At 41.4% G+C, this 16,823-nt stretch overlaps 1 protein-coding gene across 4 annotated transcripts in view; it reads right to left on the bottom strand.

Moving 5' to 3' along the window:
* The window catches only part of PIK3AP1 (phosphoinositide-3-kinase adaptor protein 1), a 170,944-nt gene that overhangs the window by 99,065 nt on the left and 55,056 nt on the right, over nucleotides 1-16,823 (bottom strand). For all 4 annotated transcript variants that reach the window (XM_033943251.1, XM_033943248.1, XM_033943249.1 and 1 more), the window contains one exon: nucleotides 9,887-10,026. In XM_033943251.1, coding sequence (XP_033799142.1) covers nucleotides 9,887-10,026 — 140 coding nt within the window. The remainder of the gene's footprint in view (nucleotides 1-9,886; nucleotides 10,027-16,823) is intronic.

Genomic DNA, 16,823 nt, shown 5'->3' with positions numbered 1-16,823 from the left:
GAGAGAGTAGGTGCTGCAGAAATGCCAGCAATTTCCTGTTTGTTTAGCACTTACTTCAGTTCTTTTGATATAAACTATATCACATATGCAAATTTGAATTCTAAACTGCTAGGAAGAATCACTGTTATGGAATTGGCTTATGAAGGATCTACCCCAGTAATGGTTGTCCAGCTTAAACTAATAAATATCATCCACATCAGCAATGGTGTACCAAAGGGGGGTGGGGGGATCCACCTCGGGGGCAGACCATAAGGGGGTGTTCCCGAGGTTGGGGTCATGGTCCTGGAACTTCACTACTCTGCCAGCATCGGGCCTTCCTTTCTGCCGGGTCCTGCCTTCACAGAAGCAGGAAGAAGACCAGACGCTGGTAGAGTAGCGAGTTAAGGCTGCCGACAATGAGAGAATGCCCTGAACAGGCTTCTTGTGACCTGCCAGGGCTTCCCTCTCCCGCATCACTGATGACACAGCAGAGAGAAACCCTGGCAGAGCAGGCCACAAGAAATCTCACGGTGGGGGTTGGTTGAGTCCGGAGGTGCTGCACAGGGGGATGGGAGAGAGGTATGGAAAACTGCTGCATAAGGGGGAGGGGGGAGAGAGAGGAAGAACTGTTGGACATGGGGTGGAGGAGAGGAAGGGATTGCAAGAAAAAGGTAGAAAGGGGTGAGAGGGAGAAATCCTGCATATGGTAGAGGGGAGGGAGACATGCATGGAGAAGAGAGGAAGAAATGTTGGACATAGGATGGAGGGCAGGGAGAGATGGTTCATGGGAAGAGGGAAAGAAATGTTGCACATGATAATGGAGGGGAGGAAGGGAGAGATGCTGCATGGAGGAGAATAGAGAGGCTTCACCCAGGGTACAAGGTATGAGGAGAAAGAGAGAGATGAGAGATGGTAGACAGTAGGAAAGAAATGTTGGCTATGGCAGTGGAAGGGAAGTTCCAGAGATGGAAGATGGATGGTGAGAATGGAGAAAGAAGAAAACGTCAAATGGGTAGGAGACCCTGGTGAATGGGTTAACAGAAGACAAACAGAAACTAGAGCCTGGGACCAACATGATTTGAATAATAAACCCCCCTTTTTACAAAACTGCGATAGCTGTTTTTAGCGCAGGCCAGTGCACTGAATGATCTGCGCTGCTCCCTACTCTCATAGAGTTCCTATGAGAGTCGGGAGCAGCACAGAGCATTCAGAGCACTGTCCTGTGCTAAAAATACTGCTATCAAGGTTTTATGAAAGGGGGGGGGAATAACCAGACAAAAGGTTGAAAAAATAATTTTATTTTCTATTTTGTGATTACAATATGTCAGATTTGAAATGTGTAGCCTGCCAGAGCTGTTGTTAAACACACTCAGCTAACAGATTCAGTACAATTGTCGCAACAGGTACTTATTTGTTATCCACTGGGAGATTAACAGAGGTCCTTAGGGGTATCAGACAGCCCTCCAAGCAGCATAGTTTGAATGGGTAAATTCTTCATTTGCCCCGTGGTACCTCCTCCTCCTTACTTTTTTTTTCCGTTATATAAATATTATTTTAAGAATTTTTTATTTGTGTTTATATTATAACTTTAGTTATTTAACTTATTCATATTACATGTACTTAGCTTTCAACTTAGCATTCAGCTGCAAGCTGTTTCCCTGAACGCCACCGCGTTTCGAGTTCTTTGTCAAGGCGACATGGGGAACTAATAATTGACAATGCACAGCATACCATCTACCCATATCATAAAAGATGGTGCCTTGTTTGGAAGAGCATGAGTTATATCCCTCCCCTTGGTTCCAGTTCATTATGAGTTGCAAACGCTTTTTGGTGATGTGGTTTTTTTAAAAATCTGGGCGGGTATTGAAGACAATTTAAAAGAGTTTATCTCATGGTCAGATCAGTTTGAGGTTGGGAGATGTGAAGTGTGGAGAAGAATGGTATATTCCCCCCGAGCTGCTTCAAGTAGATAACAAATGACACTGGGAATCCTTACAGACACAGCTCCTGAAGATGCGCAACAGTGAAACATAGCTTGGTGTTGGGCTACATTGCATATTATGTGTAGAAGAATCTTTATGAGATTGTGGAATATTCAATGATCGTTTAAGGATCAACATGGGATCTGGAGCTAATGAACACATTGATATATCTAGCAGTTTTGTAAAAAGGAACTAATGATATATGATGAATAAGGACAACTGCAGGTTTGAGGATGTAGTGAATGGTGTTTAGTGTGTGAATGTTTGGTCTCTCTTGTGTAATTTTGTGTATATGGTTATTTAAGTAATTTTATAATTATTGTGAAAGTTAAACAGTCTTAAGTATAATAGCTTCCCTATGGAGTTAGATGATTAAATACTAGAGACATTAATATACAATTTAAAGTGACATATAGTGGATCGGCTATTGATTTCTTGGATGTGAGAGCCTTTAAAACCGTATCTGGAATTGAAACAACTCTTATCGTAAACCATCTGATCTCAATACACTATTACGGTTTCACAGCTTCCATTTGCGGAGACTAAAGGAGAGCTTGCCTATTGCTCAGTTTCTATGTCTATGACAAATTTGTTCATCTGTACCCTCATTTAATACCCAAGCTGGGTTTTTGAAGCAGCGACTATTGGAGAGAGGATATCCAAAAGACGTTATTAAAAAGATATACTTGAGGGCAAGATTTGCCCAACATGATTTATTACTACACTATAAAAGGCAAACGATAGATACTCATGAAGACTGGATGGCTGTGGTATTGCCTTATTTCTTCTTGGCATGTATTGGATGTTTTATCTACTTGATTAGAATTCCCTATTGTGGCATACCATAGACAAAAAAATATAGGGGAACTGATGCAACGTAAGGAAATACATGGTATGAATAGCGAAGTGGGCTCACATTCTGCCTGTGGAAATTGCCAATGGTGCCAATACACTATTGAGGGTCTTGAATGGACCCCTCCAGGATGAGAAACCTCAACTGTGGCATGAAGAAACACTAATTGTAATTCTAATTATGTGATTTATGTTCTACTTTGCTCATGTGAGATGATCTATATTGGATGTACATCAAGATCAATGAAGATTCGTTTAAATGAACAGAAGTTCTGTATTACTACCAGGAATATGTAAGCTCCAATAGTACAGCACTGGCTACAGTTTCATCACTCAATTTCTGATATTCACTGGTGAATCATAGATGTTGTAATCGGTGGGTGGCAGGGTGGTAATTTAGACAAAAGATTAAATTACAAAGAATAACGATGGATTTATTTTTTGCAATCGGTATATCCTGGAGGCTTGAATGAACAATTGGATTGGATGACGTTGCTGTTAAGTTTATTGTTTGTTTATGTAAAGCTTTTAAACCGTCAATTTAGAGCATTTACATTAGCAGCTTTGATGGACATATGAATATTAACTTCACTAATGATGGTACAGTACATGAATTACAATATATGAACTATAGACAAGGAGTGACACTGCACTACTGGAGTTATGGCGGAAGAGCTTAGTAATGGTGTTACTTACAGAATTAGATTGTTTCTGAAATGTCTATTATACTTATATACGTACAAATCATTTACCTGAGGGCTCCTTTTACAAAGGTGCGTTAGGGCCTTAACGCGCGGAATAGTGCACGGTAAATTGCCCGGCGCGCTAGCCGCTACCACCTCCTCTTGAGCAGGCGGTAGTTTTTCGGGTAGTGAACCCTATAGCGTGCACTAATCTGGTGCATGCGCTAAAAACGCTAGCGTACCTTTGTAAAAGGAGCTCTAAGTCTATCCTTTAATTGACTTAACAATTAAGAATACAATAACCCTTTATACAATCATTATACTTATTTCTATCATTAACCTCTAAAAATATACATATTAAACCTTTTGTCATTTAAATGTATCATCATTTAAACTTCCTTTGCATATTCTGCTTAATCCTATCATGTATGAACTATGAAGAAGTGAGCTATATTCACTATATTATTACCCCTTGGATTAGTACAACATTAATTAAAGTATTCTGAGAAACATAAGGTCTTCATTCCTTCGTTCCTTTCTTGAATTTTTTGGAATATTTGCTTCCTGACACTTTTGTATTTAATGTCTTTGAACAATCGTATTTCTAATAAGTATTCTTGACTTAAGCAAATTGTGCATGTTGTATTATAGTTGTGTAGTCTGGTTGCTAAGAAATGCGATTCTGAAAGATGACTGACTTTGTGTGTCAACAATATGATCTTGAACTTCACCCTACTTTCAATAGGGAGCCAGTGCAATTCTTTCAGAATCAGAGTGGCACTTGTATGTTTAGATTTTCCCAGCAGAAATCTTGCTGCTGCATTCTTCAATTTATATACTGTGTCATCTCCCCAAAAGGAGCTCGACTCAGTTCACATAAAAATCAATAAAGTGAAAGTAGTTAGATTAGAGATAAAATAGCATATTAATGAAGACCCTCATCCGACATCCTAGAGAGAAGATAACTCATTTTACTTAGAACAATTTTCTGAGAACTGTTGAAATAAGTGTTTTCATAGATTTAAGGAAAATCTGGAAGGAGAGAAGAGTTCTAACACGAGAGGGAATCCCATTCCAAATCATTGTAAAAGTACATGAGAAAGATCGAGTAATATTACCAATAGATTTTATTCCTTTTAAAGATGGAAAACACAGTTTAAATTTCTGAGAGTTTCTTGAATCAGAAGATCTCTGTTATTCAAAGATAGAGGAATCAAAAAAGTAAATAGCCCATGAATGATTTTAAAAACCTTAGAAGCATATTTAAACTTTACTAAGATAGACAGGGAGCCAGTGAAGATTTCTCAAAAGAGGAGACTCATGATCAAATTTTCTCTTACTAAATATTAGCTTTGTTGCCATATTTTGGATTAGTTGTAACCGTTTTAGATTCCCCTTACTCAGGACTATATAGATTTAATTACAGTTATTTAATTGTGCTAGGATACTATCTATATCTGTTTGATCATGTACTTAGGAATGCCTAGCAGGACTGTATTGCAATAGTCCAAAATAGAGAGTACCAGGGATATTATTATATTGGACATTGCATGATCGTTCAGATATGGTTTTAGACCTCTGACCTAGTAGAATTTGCTATAAGCATTTTTCACAATACATTGAATTTGAACTGACATCTACGTTTGGGTTCAGCCATACCTCTAGGTTTCTCTCACTCTCTGTGGATGACTTTATAGTATTTCCATTCAGCGTTAGTTGATATCTTGGGCAGTTCCCTCCCCATCTGTAAATCAGAAGTAGTTCAGTTTTTTCCTTGTTGGCTACTAGACCATTTGTATGGAACCAACCAAAGATCTTCTCCAGGCCTGTCTTTATCCTCGGTTTAGTTTTCACAACCCATTTCTTTAGTGGGATGATTTTTTGGACATTATCCGTGTAGATGTAACATTCCCAACCCAGTTCTCTGATGAATTTTCCTAATGGTTGTAAGAATATGTTGAACAGCATCAGAGACACAGCTAATCCCTGTGGAACTCCTGTGCCTACGTCTTTCCAGTTGTTTGTATCTCCCTGCCTTTCAACTTTCACTAGTCTTTTGTAAAGAATGTCTCTATCCATGTCAAGACTTTTCCTTTAAGGCCCAATTCAATACATCTTGATCTTAGCCATTCATGTTGGACTAGGTCATAGGCTGCTGAGGGTTTGATTGTCTTGCGCGCAATTGACCTGTCACCGCTGCTGAGAGGTCTAGCAGCCCTAATAAAATATCTTCTCCTTTAGCCTGGTGTTTAAGACCTGAGTCCTGTACTGCTACTAATACTCTCTGTACTCAGGTGTCTTCTGAACCCTGATTGGGCCTGGTCTAGCTTTGACGTGTTTTCTATGAAGTCTGATATTTGTTGGAAGGCCATTTTGTCTATAAGTTTTGCTATCCATGGATGATTAGCTATTGGTCTGTAGTTAGATAGATCTCCAAGGTCTTTTCCTTTACTTTTCAGAACAGGTTTGATAACCACGAGTTTCCATTTAAGTGAAACTTCTCCAGACTGTAATGATTTGTTTAAAATATCTGTGAGGTAGGTCAGTCCCAGGCCCTCAAGATTTCTCATCAGGTATATCAGATATGGATTGAGGGACAGTGGACCTGGTTTCACTCTTCTCAGAAGTTTCTTTGCTTGGTCTCTGTAATTGGATTGAATTCTTCCATTGAGTCTCCCGTTTCCCTCTTATGTATGTCTTTTGATATGTTGTTAATTATGCTGTTGACTGACTGGATTTTCCTAATTTTCTCTGTGAAAAAATTGCTGAAATATTTACTAGTTAGGTTGCATTTGGTGGTAGTTTCATTGGTTTTTTTTCTCCCTAGTAATCCATGTACTACTTGGTATAATGTTTTTGTAGAATTCCCTGATTCAATGATCTTATTAGAAAAGAATTCTCTCTTTTCTTCTTTTATCTTTTTGATGTAAATTATGTTAACTCTAATCCAGGTTTTCCTAATTTCCTCATCCTTGCATGATTTTCTCCATTTTCTTTCAAGTTTTCTTTTCTCTCTTTTTAGTCTCGTGACTTCCTCTGATGGGATAAAACTACCTTTCCTCTTGTTTCAATAATTTTAATGGGGGGGGGGGGGCAATCCCCTCCAGACTATTTTCCAGTGCTTCATCCCAGAGTCTCACCTGTTCTGTGAGGTCTGTGATCATTGGTTTTACTTCTCTGAGGTGTTTTTCTATTCTGTTTTTGAATCTGGTGCTATCAATGAAAACTCTCCATTTTTGGTCTTATTCTGGATGTTTTTAATTGATTCCTACCTTTTGGTTGTCTAATCCTAAAGCTTATTAAGTGGTGGTCTGTCCATAGCACTTTCATAAATGTGAGATTACAATCCCTTAAATCTTCCTCCCTATCAAACAGTACATCTAAGTATGTCCTTTAATGTGTGTTATATCCTTAACCATTTGGTGTAGACCTAGGCCTTCCATTAGTTGTAATGTCTGTTGAGCTTTTTGGCTCCCTGAGCTAATAACTGCTATCGCGGTTTAGTATAAAAAAGCAGGGGGGGAGTATATTCATTCCTCAGGTAAAGTGTCACTAGAATACCTGATATAAACATAGTAACATAGTAAATGACGGTAGATGAAGACCTGAACGGTCCATCCAGTCTGTCCAATTAGTTACTCTCATTAAAAATGCATGATTAAATTAACTTGTCTCTTCTTCGATGTTTCTGGGCCATAGACTAAAGTCCGCCTGGTACTGTCCCAGGTTCCTACTGCTTAAGTTGCCATCTAAGCTCACTCCAGCCTCTCCAACCATCCCGTTGTTCGCAAGATATCTACTGTAATGTCTAGCCAGTAATGTCCTCATGTTCCAAGTTAGAGGAGTTCACATTGATGCCCTCCCCAACCTATCTTACACTGAATATAGGGGCTCTTTTAGAAGCTGTGGCAAATGGTTTATATTTATTGAGAACTTCTATATCCCTACTAATGACTGGGGAATCAGTTTGGAGCAGTTTACATGAGCTTCCATAGAGATGTTACCATACAGGAGTTACAAAGAGCTTCTGCGAGGTGTTACAACAATACATGGATTCTATACTGAAATACACGGAGCTCTGTGGTGGTGTTACAATACAGAGTTATTAGTACTAGCATAATTATGCCATAATCAATCATCTTACTTATGTTACTGGCACACTGATCATCCTACTTACATGCACACGTTTACCATATCATTCATCCTATGTATATATACATATAAACTAGGTTTACTTTTGCAGCTATATTTATATACCTCATAAGAGGTTGGCCATTTCAACTGTAATCTATTTACATGCATCCCTGAAAGATCTTTCTCATGCGCTAAGGCCATTTTCTGTGGCTGGAAAATGGCCATTTCTATTTTTGGCATTAATGGCCATGTGCTAATGTTGCCATTAGAAATGATATAATAGTTGTCTAAATTTTACACCATCACACCAAAGACTAGCTGTTCAATATCTCATCTACTTTATCTTCATTATTAATACTTTTCTTTTGCAAATAATTTTTGTATGGACCTTCAGGTAGCAATCAGGCAAACAGAGCCGGGGAGAGGAGAGTACACGATCATTTCACTATAAGTTAAGTGAGGTTCCTTTTATTTTATATTAATAAGAAAAAGAAAAAGTTATATAAAAATAAAACAAAACATGAATAAAGATTGGACTGATGCAGAGTTTAAGCAACCGGCTCTGTTTGCCTAATTGCTACCTGAAGGTCCATACAAAAATTATTTGCAAAAGAAAAGTATTAATAATGATGATAAAGTAGAAAGTAGATGAGATATTGAACATCTAGTCTTTGGTATGATGGTGTAAAATTTAGACAACTATTATATGATTTAATTGATGGTACAGCAGTGACATTCCTTTTGGCCATTAGAAATGGCCATTAGCGCATTTTGTAGGTAGCCATTAACACATTTTGTAGGTGGTAGGGGCTCACGTGTTAATCATACACTAATCAGTTAGTGCATGGCAATGAGTACACAAACTGTTTGATGCAGACCTTCTCACTCTCCACTCCTAGACATATCCCCTCGGTCAAAAAATAAAATTTATATTTTAGTGTAGGGGTAGTGTGCACTTTGGGATTTTAACACAAGATGCCTCAGTACACCTGCAGTAAGCCCTGCCTGCCTGCCTGCAGTAAGCCCTTTTAAGCTGTGATAAATACACATTAGTGCTTACTGTAGCATGGTAAAAGTAGGGTTGCCAGATCTTCCAATCAGAAATCCCCTAGACCCGCCCTCAGGCCTGCACAGTTCCACCCCGCCCCCCACTGCCTGCTCGTCAGCCAGGGAGAAAGACTGCGCATGCCTGGCTGCCACACAATGAGGAGGAGGACATAAGCACAAAGTATTTTCGAAATTTCATGAGTTGAAAGTTGAAACCTTTAAATGAAATACAATGAAATGAAATGATATGGAAATGATCTACAGCACTGAAGTAGCATAATTGAAATGAGCTGATAAGCATTGACTAAACGAAGTGAGTTGAACAGCAATGAAGTAGCCATAATGAACTGAGCTAAACAGCACTAAATGAAAATCGTTTACAGCACCGAGGCACTTTGTTGAAACAGAGCACTGAGTCACCTTTTTGAAATACTCTGGAAAATACTTGAAGCATAAACGCACCTTAAAAAAGTTAAAACATCATATGTTGCCAGTCCTGAGTGTTCAGCTTAATTGTAGTTCTTCTTTTTTAACTTTTAGTAGTAGTTAGTTATGAGACTTTTAATAAATTGAATGAAAGTTAAAGAAATATCAAAACATTAAAATATTAATATACTAAAATTTGATGAATTGTTTAAGAGTTAGGTTAAATTAAATAAGAAGATATTAATAAGAAAGTAATTAATTTATTAATAAAGTAACGATGTAATAGAATTGATACTTTAAATAATGGTAGGAAGGGCGGGTTCAAGCCTATGATGTCATCAGGAGGAAAAATTTTTTCTTCTCTTGGAAGAAATTCCAGTATGAGATAAATTGCTCCGCTTTCTGAGGCTTGTTCCTGTCAGCATCACTTGTTTTAAGAAAGTGAAGAGAAAGATTTGCTACAATTTAAGTTGTTCTTTGAATGGTTCTGTCTTTTTATATGCCACACAATGATGTCACACGTACTGAGGGCAGCCACACGATTTGAGGAGGCTTTTCAGAATCCAGACAAAGTGCTGGGTGTTGTAAAGCCATCCGGACATGTCCTCAAAAGGAGGACATCTGGAAATCCTTGGTAAATGGATCTCACAGTATTTCATTGATTTTATTTTCACTGAGCTAAAAGAGATTGAAAATGGGTCTGGAGTGTAAAAGAGGCCTGGAGTAAATCTAAGACAAACTGATGCTTTCTTTCTTTTAAAGTAAACACAGAAGCCAATGTACCCCACAACGGACTTCTCCTGGCTGCACCGTCAACAGATTCCCCAGAGATGCAGGTTCCTCCTTCACTTCTTTCCTCTTGCAAACAATTGGATTCTTCTGACCTTCAGTATCAGTGTCAGTCACAGACTCACAGCCAGAATCTGTGCATAAGAAAGGACATACAGGTTGAAGGTCAATGAACAGCCATCCCCCAATTCAGTACAAGCCAGAAGAGTCTTGAGGTACAGCTGAGAGAAACCAAGAGGTAAAGGAAAGACTAGGGATGCAAAACAAAAAGGCAGCCAGGAGAATATAAATGGTAGATGTATCTGCACACATAAACTTTCTGATCATAAAATATGTCTGCGTATCATAAAATGTTGGATCTCTGACATGTTCAGGGGAACCAAAAACCCAACCTGTGCCCCTCCTCTGCCTTAAACTCTCTAGTCACTGATTACGCACTGGCATCACAAACAGGGTAGTTAACAAATTTGCGACAATGGAAGCAGCCAAATGAACCAGCCAGTAGCTGTAAAAAAAAAATATTTATTGGAGAAGCAACTTTTTATAATAATGTGTGTCTGTATTGTCTTACTAGTTAGTTCAGCTGTTCTTAAACCTGTCCTAGGGGACCTCCAGCCAGTCGGGTTTTCAAGATAGCCCTAATGAATATGCATGAGGCAGATTTGCATATAATAGCGGTGACAGGCATGTAAATCTACCTCATGCATATTTATTAAGGATATCTTGAAAACCCCACTGGCTGGGTTCCCCCAGGACAGATTTAAGAATCACTGAATTAGTTGTTTCAGCAGTGGGCTGCCTGCTTCAAGGGCACAGTCAGCTCTTAAGAATATAAGAACAAGCATTGTCATACTGGGTCAGACCAAAGGTCCATGAGGCCCAATATCCTGTTTACAAGGTGGCCAATTCATGTCACAAGTACCTAGCAAGACTCCAAAAGACTAAAAACAGATTTCTGGCTGCTTGTCTCAGGAATGGACAGTGGATTTTCCTATCTTTTCCACTGTTTCACTAATATTCTATAAAGAAAAACAGACACCTAAGTGTAGGGTTACCAGATTTTTGTCTAGAGAAACCTGGGCACATGACCCCGCCCCATTCCACCCCTAGCCATGCCCCGTTCCGCCTCCAGTCCCAGCCCCGCAAGGCCTCGTGTGTTTTCCGATCTCCAGGCCACGTCTGAAGGGTCTCTGAGCATGCGCGGATGCATGCGACATCATCCATTCACACTCAGAGGCCCTCTAGATACGGTCGGGAGGATGGGGCTTTTCAAAACCTGGACAAACTACCAGATTTTGGAAAGTCTGTCCAGGCACCTAGACAGGCCTCTAAAAAGAGGACACGTCTGGGTTTTCACAGACGTCTGGTATCCCTACCTAAGTCCCTGTTGTAATGTGATTATGCGGCCAGGACTGGAACTCTCAGGAATATAGCCACACATAATTGTTGCAATAGTTTTATTAAACTGAAAGTAAAGATTTCCCAAGTCCAGTGGCGTAGTAAAGGGAGGGGAAGGTTTTGGAAATCCCCCAGGCACCCAGACAGTCCTCTAAAAAGAGTTTTTCCCAGACATCTGGTACCCTAGCTGAGGCAGCAACTCTAACCACTAGGCTACTCCTCCACACCAGGTGTTACATCCATTTGAAAGTAATGGAAGTAAAACAGGACTGGCTCAACCTATCCTCCATGACCTGGAGCCATATGGTAACCCTATGTATGGCAGCATCAGTATGAAAGAGAAAGCATCTATGGCTTTCTGGGCAATTTTTGTTTTAGGAGAAGGGTAGTAGAAGTAAACTAGCACAGGTGAATGGAAGAGATAATGGAAATGGGCTTAAGTCAGAGAGAAAGAAGCACAGCGAGAAATTAAAAAGGAGGCAAAAAGGGAGATGGACAGTGAATAACAGAATCACAAGGGTTGAGGGAAAAGTGATAAGGGCTGATTGTGAGATAGAGGAAGAGGAAGCATATGAAAAGTGGAAGAGAGTAAAAAGTGGCACAGGACATGATGGAGAACATCGGTGGGCACAGAGAGATTGAAGAGAAAATACTTAGGAGTATCTGAAAAAAGAGAAATGTAGCCCACATTGATTCATATAAACAAATAGTTATAAACTCCAGTAAAAACTGAGTGTGGTGCCTTAATGTTTCCTTTAAGGAGGAAAAAGGCCTCAGAAGCTGTGGGAGGCGACGCTGTCCCGACGCTGTGCAGGAGAGAGCTGTCATATATACTAGCTCTCCTGCACACTTCTATCATTGGCCAGACAAAAAATCCTCCTGAAACTTTTCCAAATGTGTATTGCAGTTGCAGGGGAGCTAGTATATTTGACAGCTCTCTCCTTCACAGCTCCGGGACAGCATCGTCTCCTGCAGCTTTTCTGAGGCCCTTTTCCTCCTTAAAGGAAACATTAAGGCACTACACTCAGTTTTTACTAGGATTTATAACTATTTGTTTGTATGCATTTTGTACTCCACATTGATTCATGCATTGGAAAATGCAATATATTAAGCACCAATAAACTGTTATGTGTTAGAGCATAGGTAGTGGAACAGGTTAGGCCACAAGTTTCATAGCTGTATCAAATTTTGTCCTACACAGCATTGGCAACCAGGGATATTCAGAGCAGGGACAGAGCCTTATTTGTTTGGACCTCCCTGAGAAAAAGATGTTGCACTTCTTTGACAGAGGGTCATGAGTTCAGTGTAAATGAAGCAAAGCAGAATCTGTAAGGATTCAGTCGTGCTAGGTTCATTAAGATCTGTGTGTGTGGGGTGGGGGAAGTGGGAGGGGGGAGTAAGGTTACCAGTCCTCTTTTTAGAGGACTGTCCAGCTGCCTAGATGGATTTCCAAAACCCCACAGCTTGTTTGAGTTTTGGAAAGCCCCGAGCTCAGGGTTGCATTTGCACACATGTGATGTCATCACAATGCATCCGTGCATGCTCGGAGGCCCTCCAGATATGTCCTCTTTGTAGAGGTGCCCAAAGTGATTTCCAAAACCCGGCAGCTTGTCTGGTTCTTGGAAGTCCCCAAGCTAGGAGGCGCATCTGGAGTGCCTTTGTGTAGGTGTGGACGTCGACACAATGATGTCACACACCCATATGCGTGACATCATCGCACTGACATCCAAGCATGCACAGAGGCCCTCCAGACACGACCCCGAGCTCAGGGAGGTTCGTGTGAGAGTGTGGCTGGGAGTGTAATGGGGCAGAGCTAGAGGCAGAATGGGGCGGGATCAGGTGTCCTCTTTTTGTTTTAAAGAGGATCTCTCTGGCAGTCCTACCTCCAGACGCGGCTTGGACTCAGGGAAGAAGAGACGAGGTTTGTGTGGGGTCGGGCTGGTGCGGGACAGGTTGGGGCTGGGGCAGAACGGGACAGCGCCATGTGCCCTCTTATTATAATGAAAAAATCTGGTAACCCTAGGAAGGAGGATACAGAAAGAAGCAGTAGGCTAGCAATGCTAAAAGTAGGAATTGAGACATGTTGTAACTTGTCCTTCAAAATTAGCAAGAATTGAGGGAGAGGAAAAAGAAAGGATAATGAGTGACCACCAGTGGTGGGGAGAAGGATATTGGGACAGAGAAAGAGAGAAAAAAGGAATAGGGCAAGAAGGAAGGAGAAATGAGAAGACAGAAGAGAGGAAAGAGAGCAGGAGGCTGTACTCAGCTTTTCTCTGATAATGGCAGAAATGATTAGGTAGACACCAGTGCTCCTTGCTTACATGGTGTTGGGCCAAGAACAAGGAAAGAAAGGGGCAGGGACAAGAGTTGCAGGATCACTATATTAAAAAAAAAAAAGGTTAGTGGAATACAGGAATTTGCAAATGGGCATGGAGGTAGGCAAGTAGAGATGAAGAGTGGAGTGAAAGTAGGTGTTAAAATGGAGAACATTTGCATTTTCCTTTGCTTATGTTTCAGTCCATGCTGCCAGACAGCTCTCTGAGATCATACCTTGCCTTATTTCCACACTCAAACACTGATGGTTCTCCCACTTCCTGTCATGTGCCGCACGTGCTATAGTTAGATAAGACTAGTTCCGCTGCTTCTAAATCAAGCCGCGTGTACTTTGATGAGCTTGTATGTGCTGGGTTTTAGTGACTAACTGCACTTCCCCAGCTACTCAGGATGTATCAGCTGCATCGTCCAAATTCATCACTACACTTCACAACTACTTGTCTCTAAGGCCTAGATTCTCTAAGGGCACGGATCCGATCCGTGGCCGGGGGCTGATTCACCAATTGCCCTCATGCAGATGAGGGCGACTGGAATCACGCCCCCATCTGACTGAATCGGATCGCTGAACAGCGATCCTTGAGCATGCACAGACCATCTGTAGACGGTCTGCGCATGCTTAAAGAGCAGCGGATTAAAACCACAGGCTCATAGTGTGGGTAATGGCAGGAGAGTCGGGGCAGCGAGAGGAGAGTAGGGCGGCGAGAAGAGATTTGGGGCAGGTAAGCAAAGTCGAGCAGGAGAGGGGAGCAGGGCGGCGAGACAAGAGTCGGGCAGGAGAGCGGAGAAGGACGGCCAGAGGAGAGTTGAGGCAGGAAAGCAGACAGGAGAATCCAGGCCAAGAGAGCAAGATGCAATTGGAAAGCAGTTAGCAACTGGTCCCCAGCAGTCGCTTCTTTTGTTGATCGGCCAGCCCAGTCAGTTTTCAAGATTTGTTTTGTGAATTACTGGCTGCCTACATTTTAATGCCGATCCACCTCATTTGCATGCGCAGATCAGATTGGAGGATGATCTGGACAGAGGTTAGTGAATCAGGCCATAGGAAAATCAGGTTGCAAAGAGGTTGCACGATCAGTTTGCTTAGTGAATCTAGCCCTTAATGTGCAACCAGTATCCAACAGCTATCGAAGCAACTTTTGTGACTCATACAGCAGACCTCCCTCATTAATCAGCAGTTAAAAACAATCAGTAGGGTACCAATAACAAGACTCCCTACTCTGTCCGAACCAGAGTCATCTTTAACCCATTCAGCAGCTAACTGTGTGATACTCCATCCTTCCTACTTTGGGTTACCGAATGTCTGGATTTACCCAGACATGTTCTCTTTTTAGAGGTCTGTCTAGGTGTCCGTATGGATATAGAAAACCGGCATTTTGTCTGGGTGTTGGATGGCCTCAGCTTTGCCAGAGCTCAGGGTCGCATCTGGAGGGCCTCTGAGCACTCGCAGGTGTAATGTGATGACATCACACACATGCGCACACGTGTGTGATATCATCACGTCACAAATCACAACATCACAGGCCTTCCCAACGCGCCCCCGAGCTCCGGGAAGAAGAGATGAGGTTGTGTGAGGATGGGGCTGGGGTGGAAGAGGGCGGAGCTGGGGGCAGGGCAGGGTGGGGGTCACCTATCCTCTTTTTTTGCCATAAAAACTATGGTAACCCTATTTCTACTGTTAATACGCTGAAGCCTTCCACCCAATGTGCAGCGGTGGCCAAGAAGGCAAACAGGATGCTAGAAATTATTCAAAAAGGGATGGTTAATAAGACTAAGATGTTATAATGCCTCTATATTGCTCAATGGTGCAACCTCACCTTGAGTATTGCATTCAGTTCTGGTCTCCTTATCTCAAAAAAGAGATAGCGGCACTAGAAAAAGTTCAAAGAAGGGCGACCAACATGATAAATAGGATGGAACTCCTCTCATATGAAGAAAGACTAAAGAGGTTAGGGTTCTTTAGCGTGGAAAAGAGACGGCTGAAGGGAGATATGACTGGTCTACAAAATTCTTTTTTTTTTAAATTCTTTATTTATAATTTTAACAACTGACAATTTACAAAAGTCAAAAAAGCAATAACAGCCTGTATATCTAAAAAATATCAATACAAACTATTTCATAAAGTCTACAAAATTCTGAGTGGGGTAGAACGGGTACATGTGGATCGATTTTATACTGCATCAAGATTTACAAAGACTAGGGCAGTGTTTCTCAGTCCTGGAGCATTCCCTTGCCAGTCAGGTTTTCAGGATATCCACCATGAGTATGCATGAAATAAATTTGCATAGAACGGAGGCATTGTATGCAAATCAAGTTTAGGCATATTCATGGTGGATATCCTGAAAACCTGACTGGCAAGGGGGTATTCCAGGACTGAGTTGAGAAACACTGGACTAGGGGACACTTGGGACTCCTTTTACAAAGCCGCGCTAGAGCCTTAATGCGCGGAATAGCGTGCGCTAAATTGCCACGTGCGCTAGCCGCTTCTGCCTCCTTTTGAGCAGGTGGTAGATTTTCAGCTAGCGTGCGCTATTCCAGTGTGTTCGTTAAAAACGCTAGCGCACCTTTGTAAAAGGAGCCCTTGAAGTTACAGCAGGGGTCTCAAAGTCCCTCCTTGAGGGCCGCAATCCAGTCGGGTTTTCAGGATTTCTCCAATGAATATGCATGAGATCTATGTGCATGCACTGCTTTCAATGCATATTCATTGGGGAAATCCTGAAAACCCGACTGGATTGCGGCCCTCAAGGAGGGACTTTGAGATCCCTGAGTTACAGAGTAATACTTTTAAAACCAATAGGAGGAAATATTTTGTCACTCAGAAAATAGTTATGCTCTGGAATGCGTCGCCAGAGAATGCAGTTAATGTAGCTGGTTTTAAAAAAGGTTTGGACAAATTCCTGGAGGAAAATTCCATAGTCTAGCATGGAATGCTGCTACTATTCGGGTTTTTGCCAGGTACTTGTGACTTGGATTGGCCTCCGCAAAGAAGGGAAACTTTGATAGATGGATCATTGGTCTGACCCAGTAAGGCTATTCTTATGTTCTTACATTTCTGAAGTATTATTAGGTAAACGCCAGGGCAGGATTAATTCGTCGAGGGCCCCTAGGCATACAAGTACACTGGGCCCCCTGCTCCGCCCCACCCCATCATGTGCCCAGGTGGAAACAGGAAGCTGCGTCAGCGGGAAGCTTTGGGCAAGCAGCA

The sequence above is a fragment of the Geotrypetes seraphini genome, chromosome 4 (genome assembly GCF_902459505.1).
Source record: "Geotrypetes seraphini chromosome 4, aGeoSer1.1, whole genome shotgun sequence".
NCBI lineage: Eukaryota > Metazoa > Chordata > Amphibia > Gymnophiona > Dermophiidae > Geotrypetes > Geotrypetes seraphini.
Note: the sequence above shows the minus strand (reverse complement) of the source record. Positions and strands in the feature narration are given on the sequence as shown.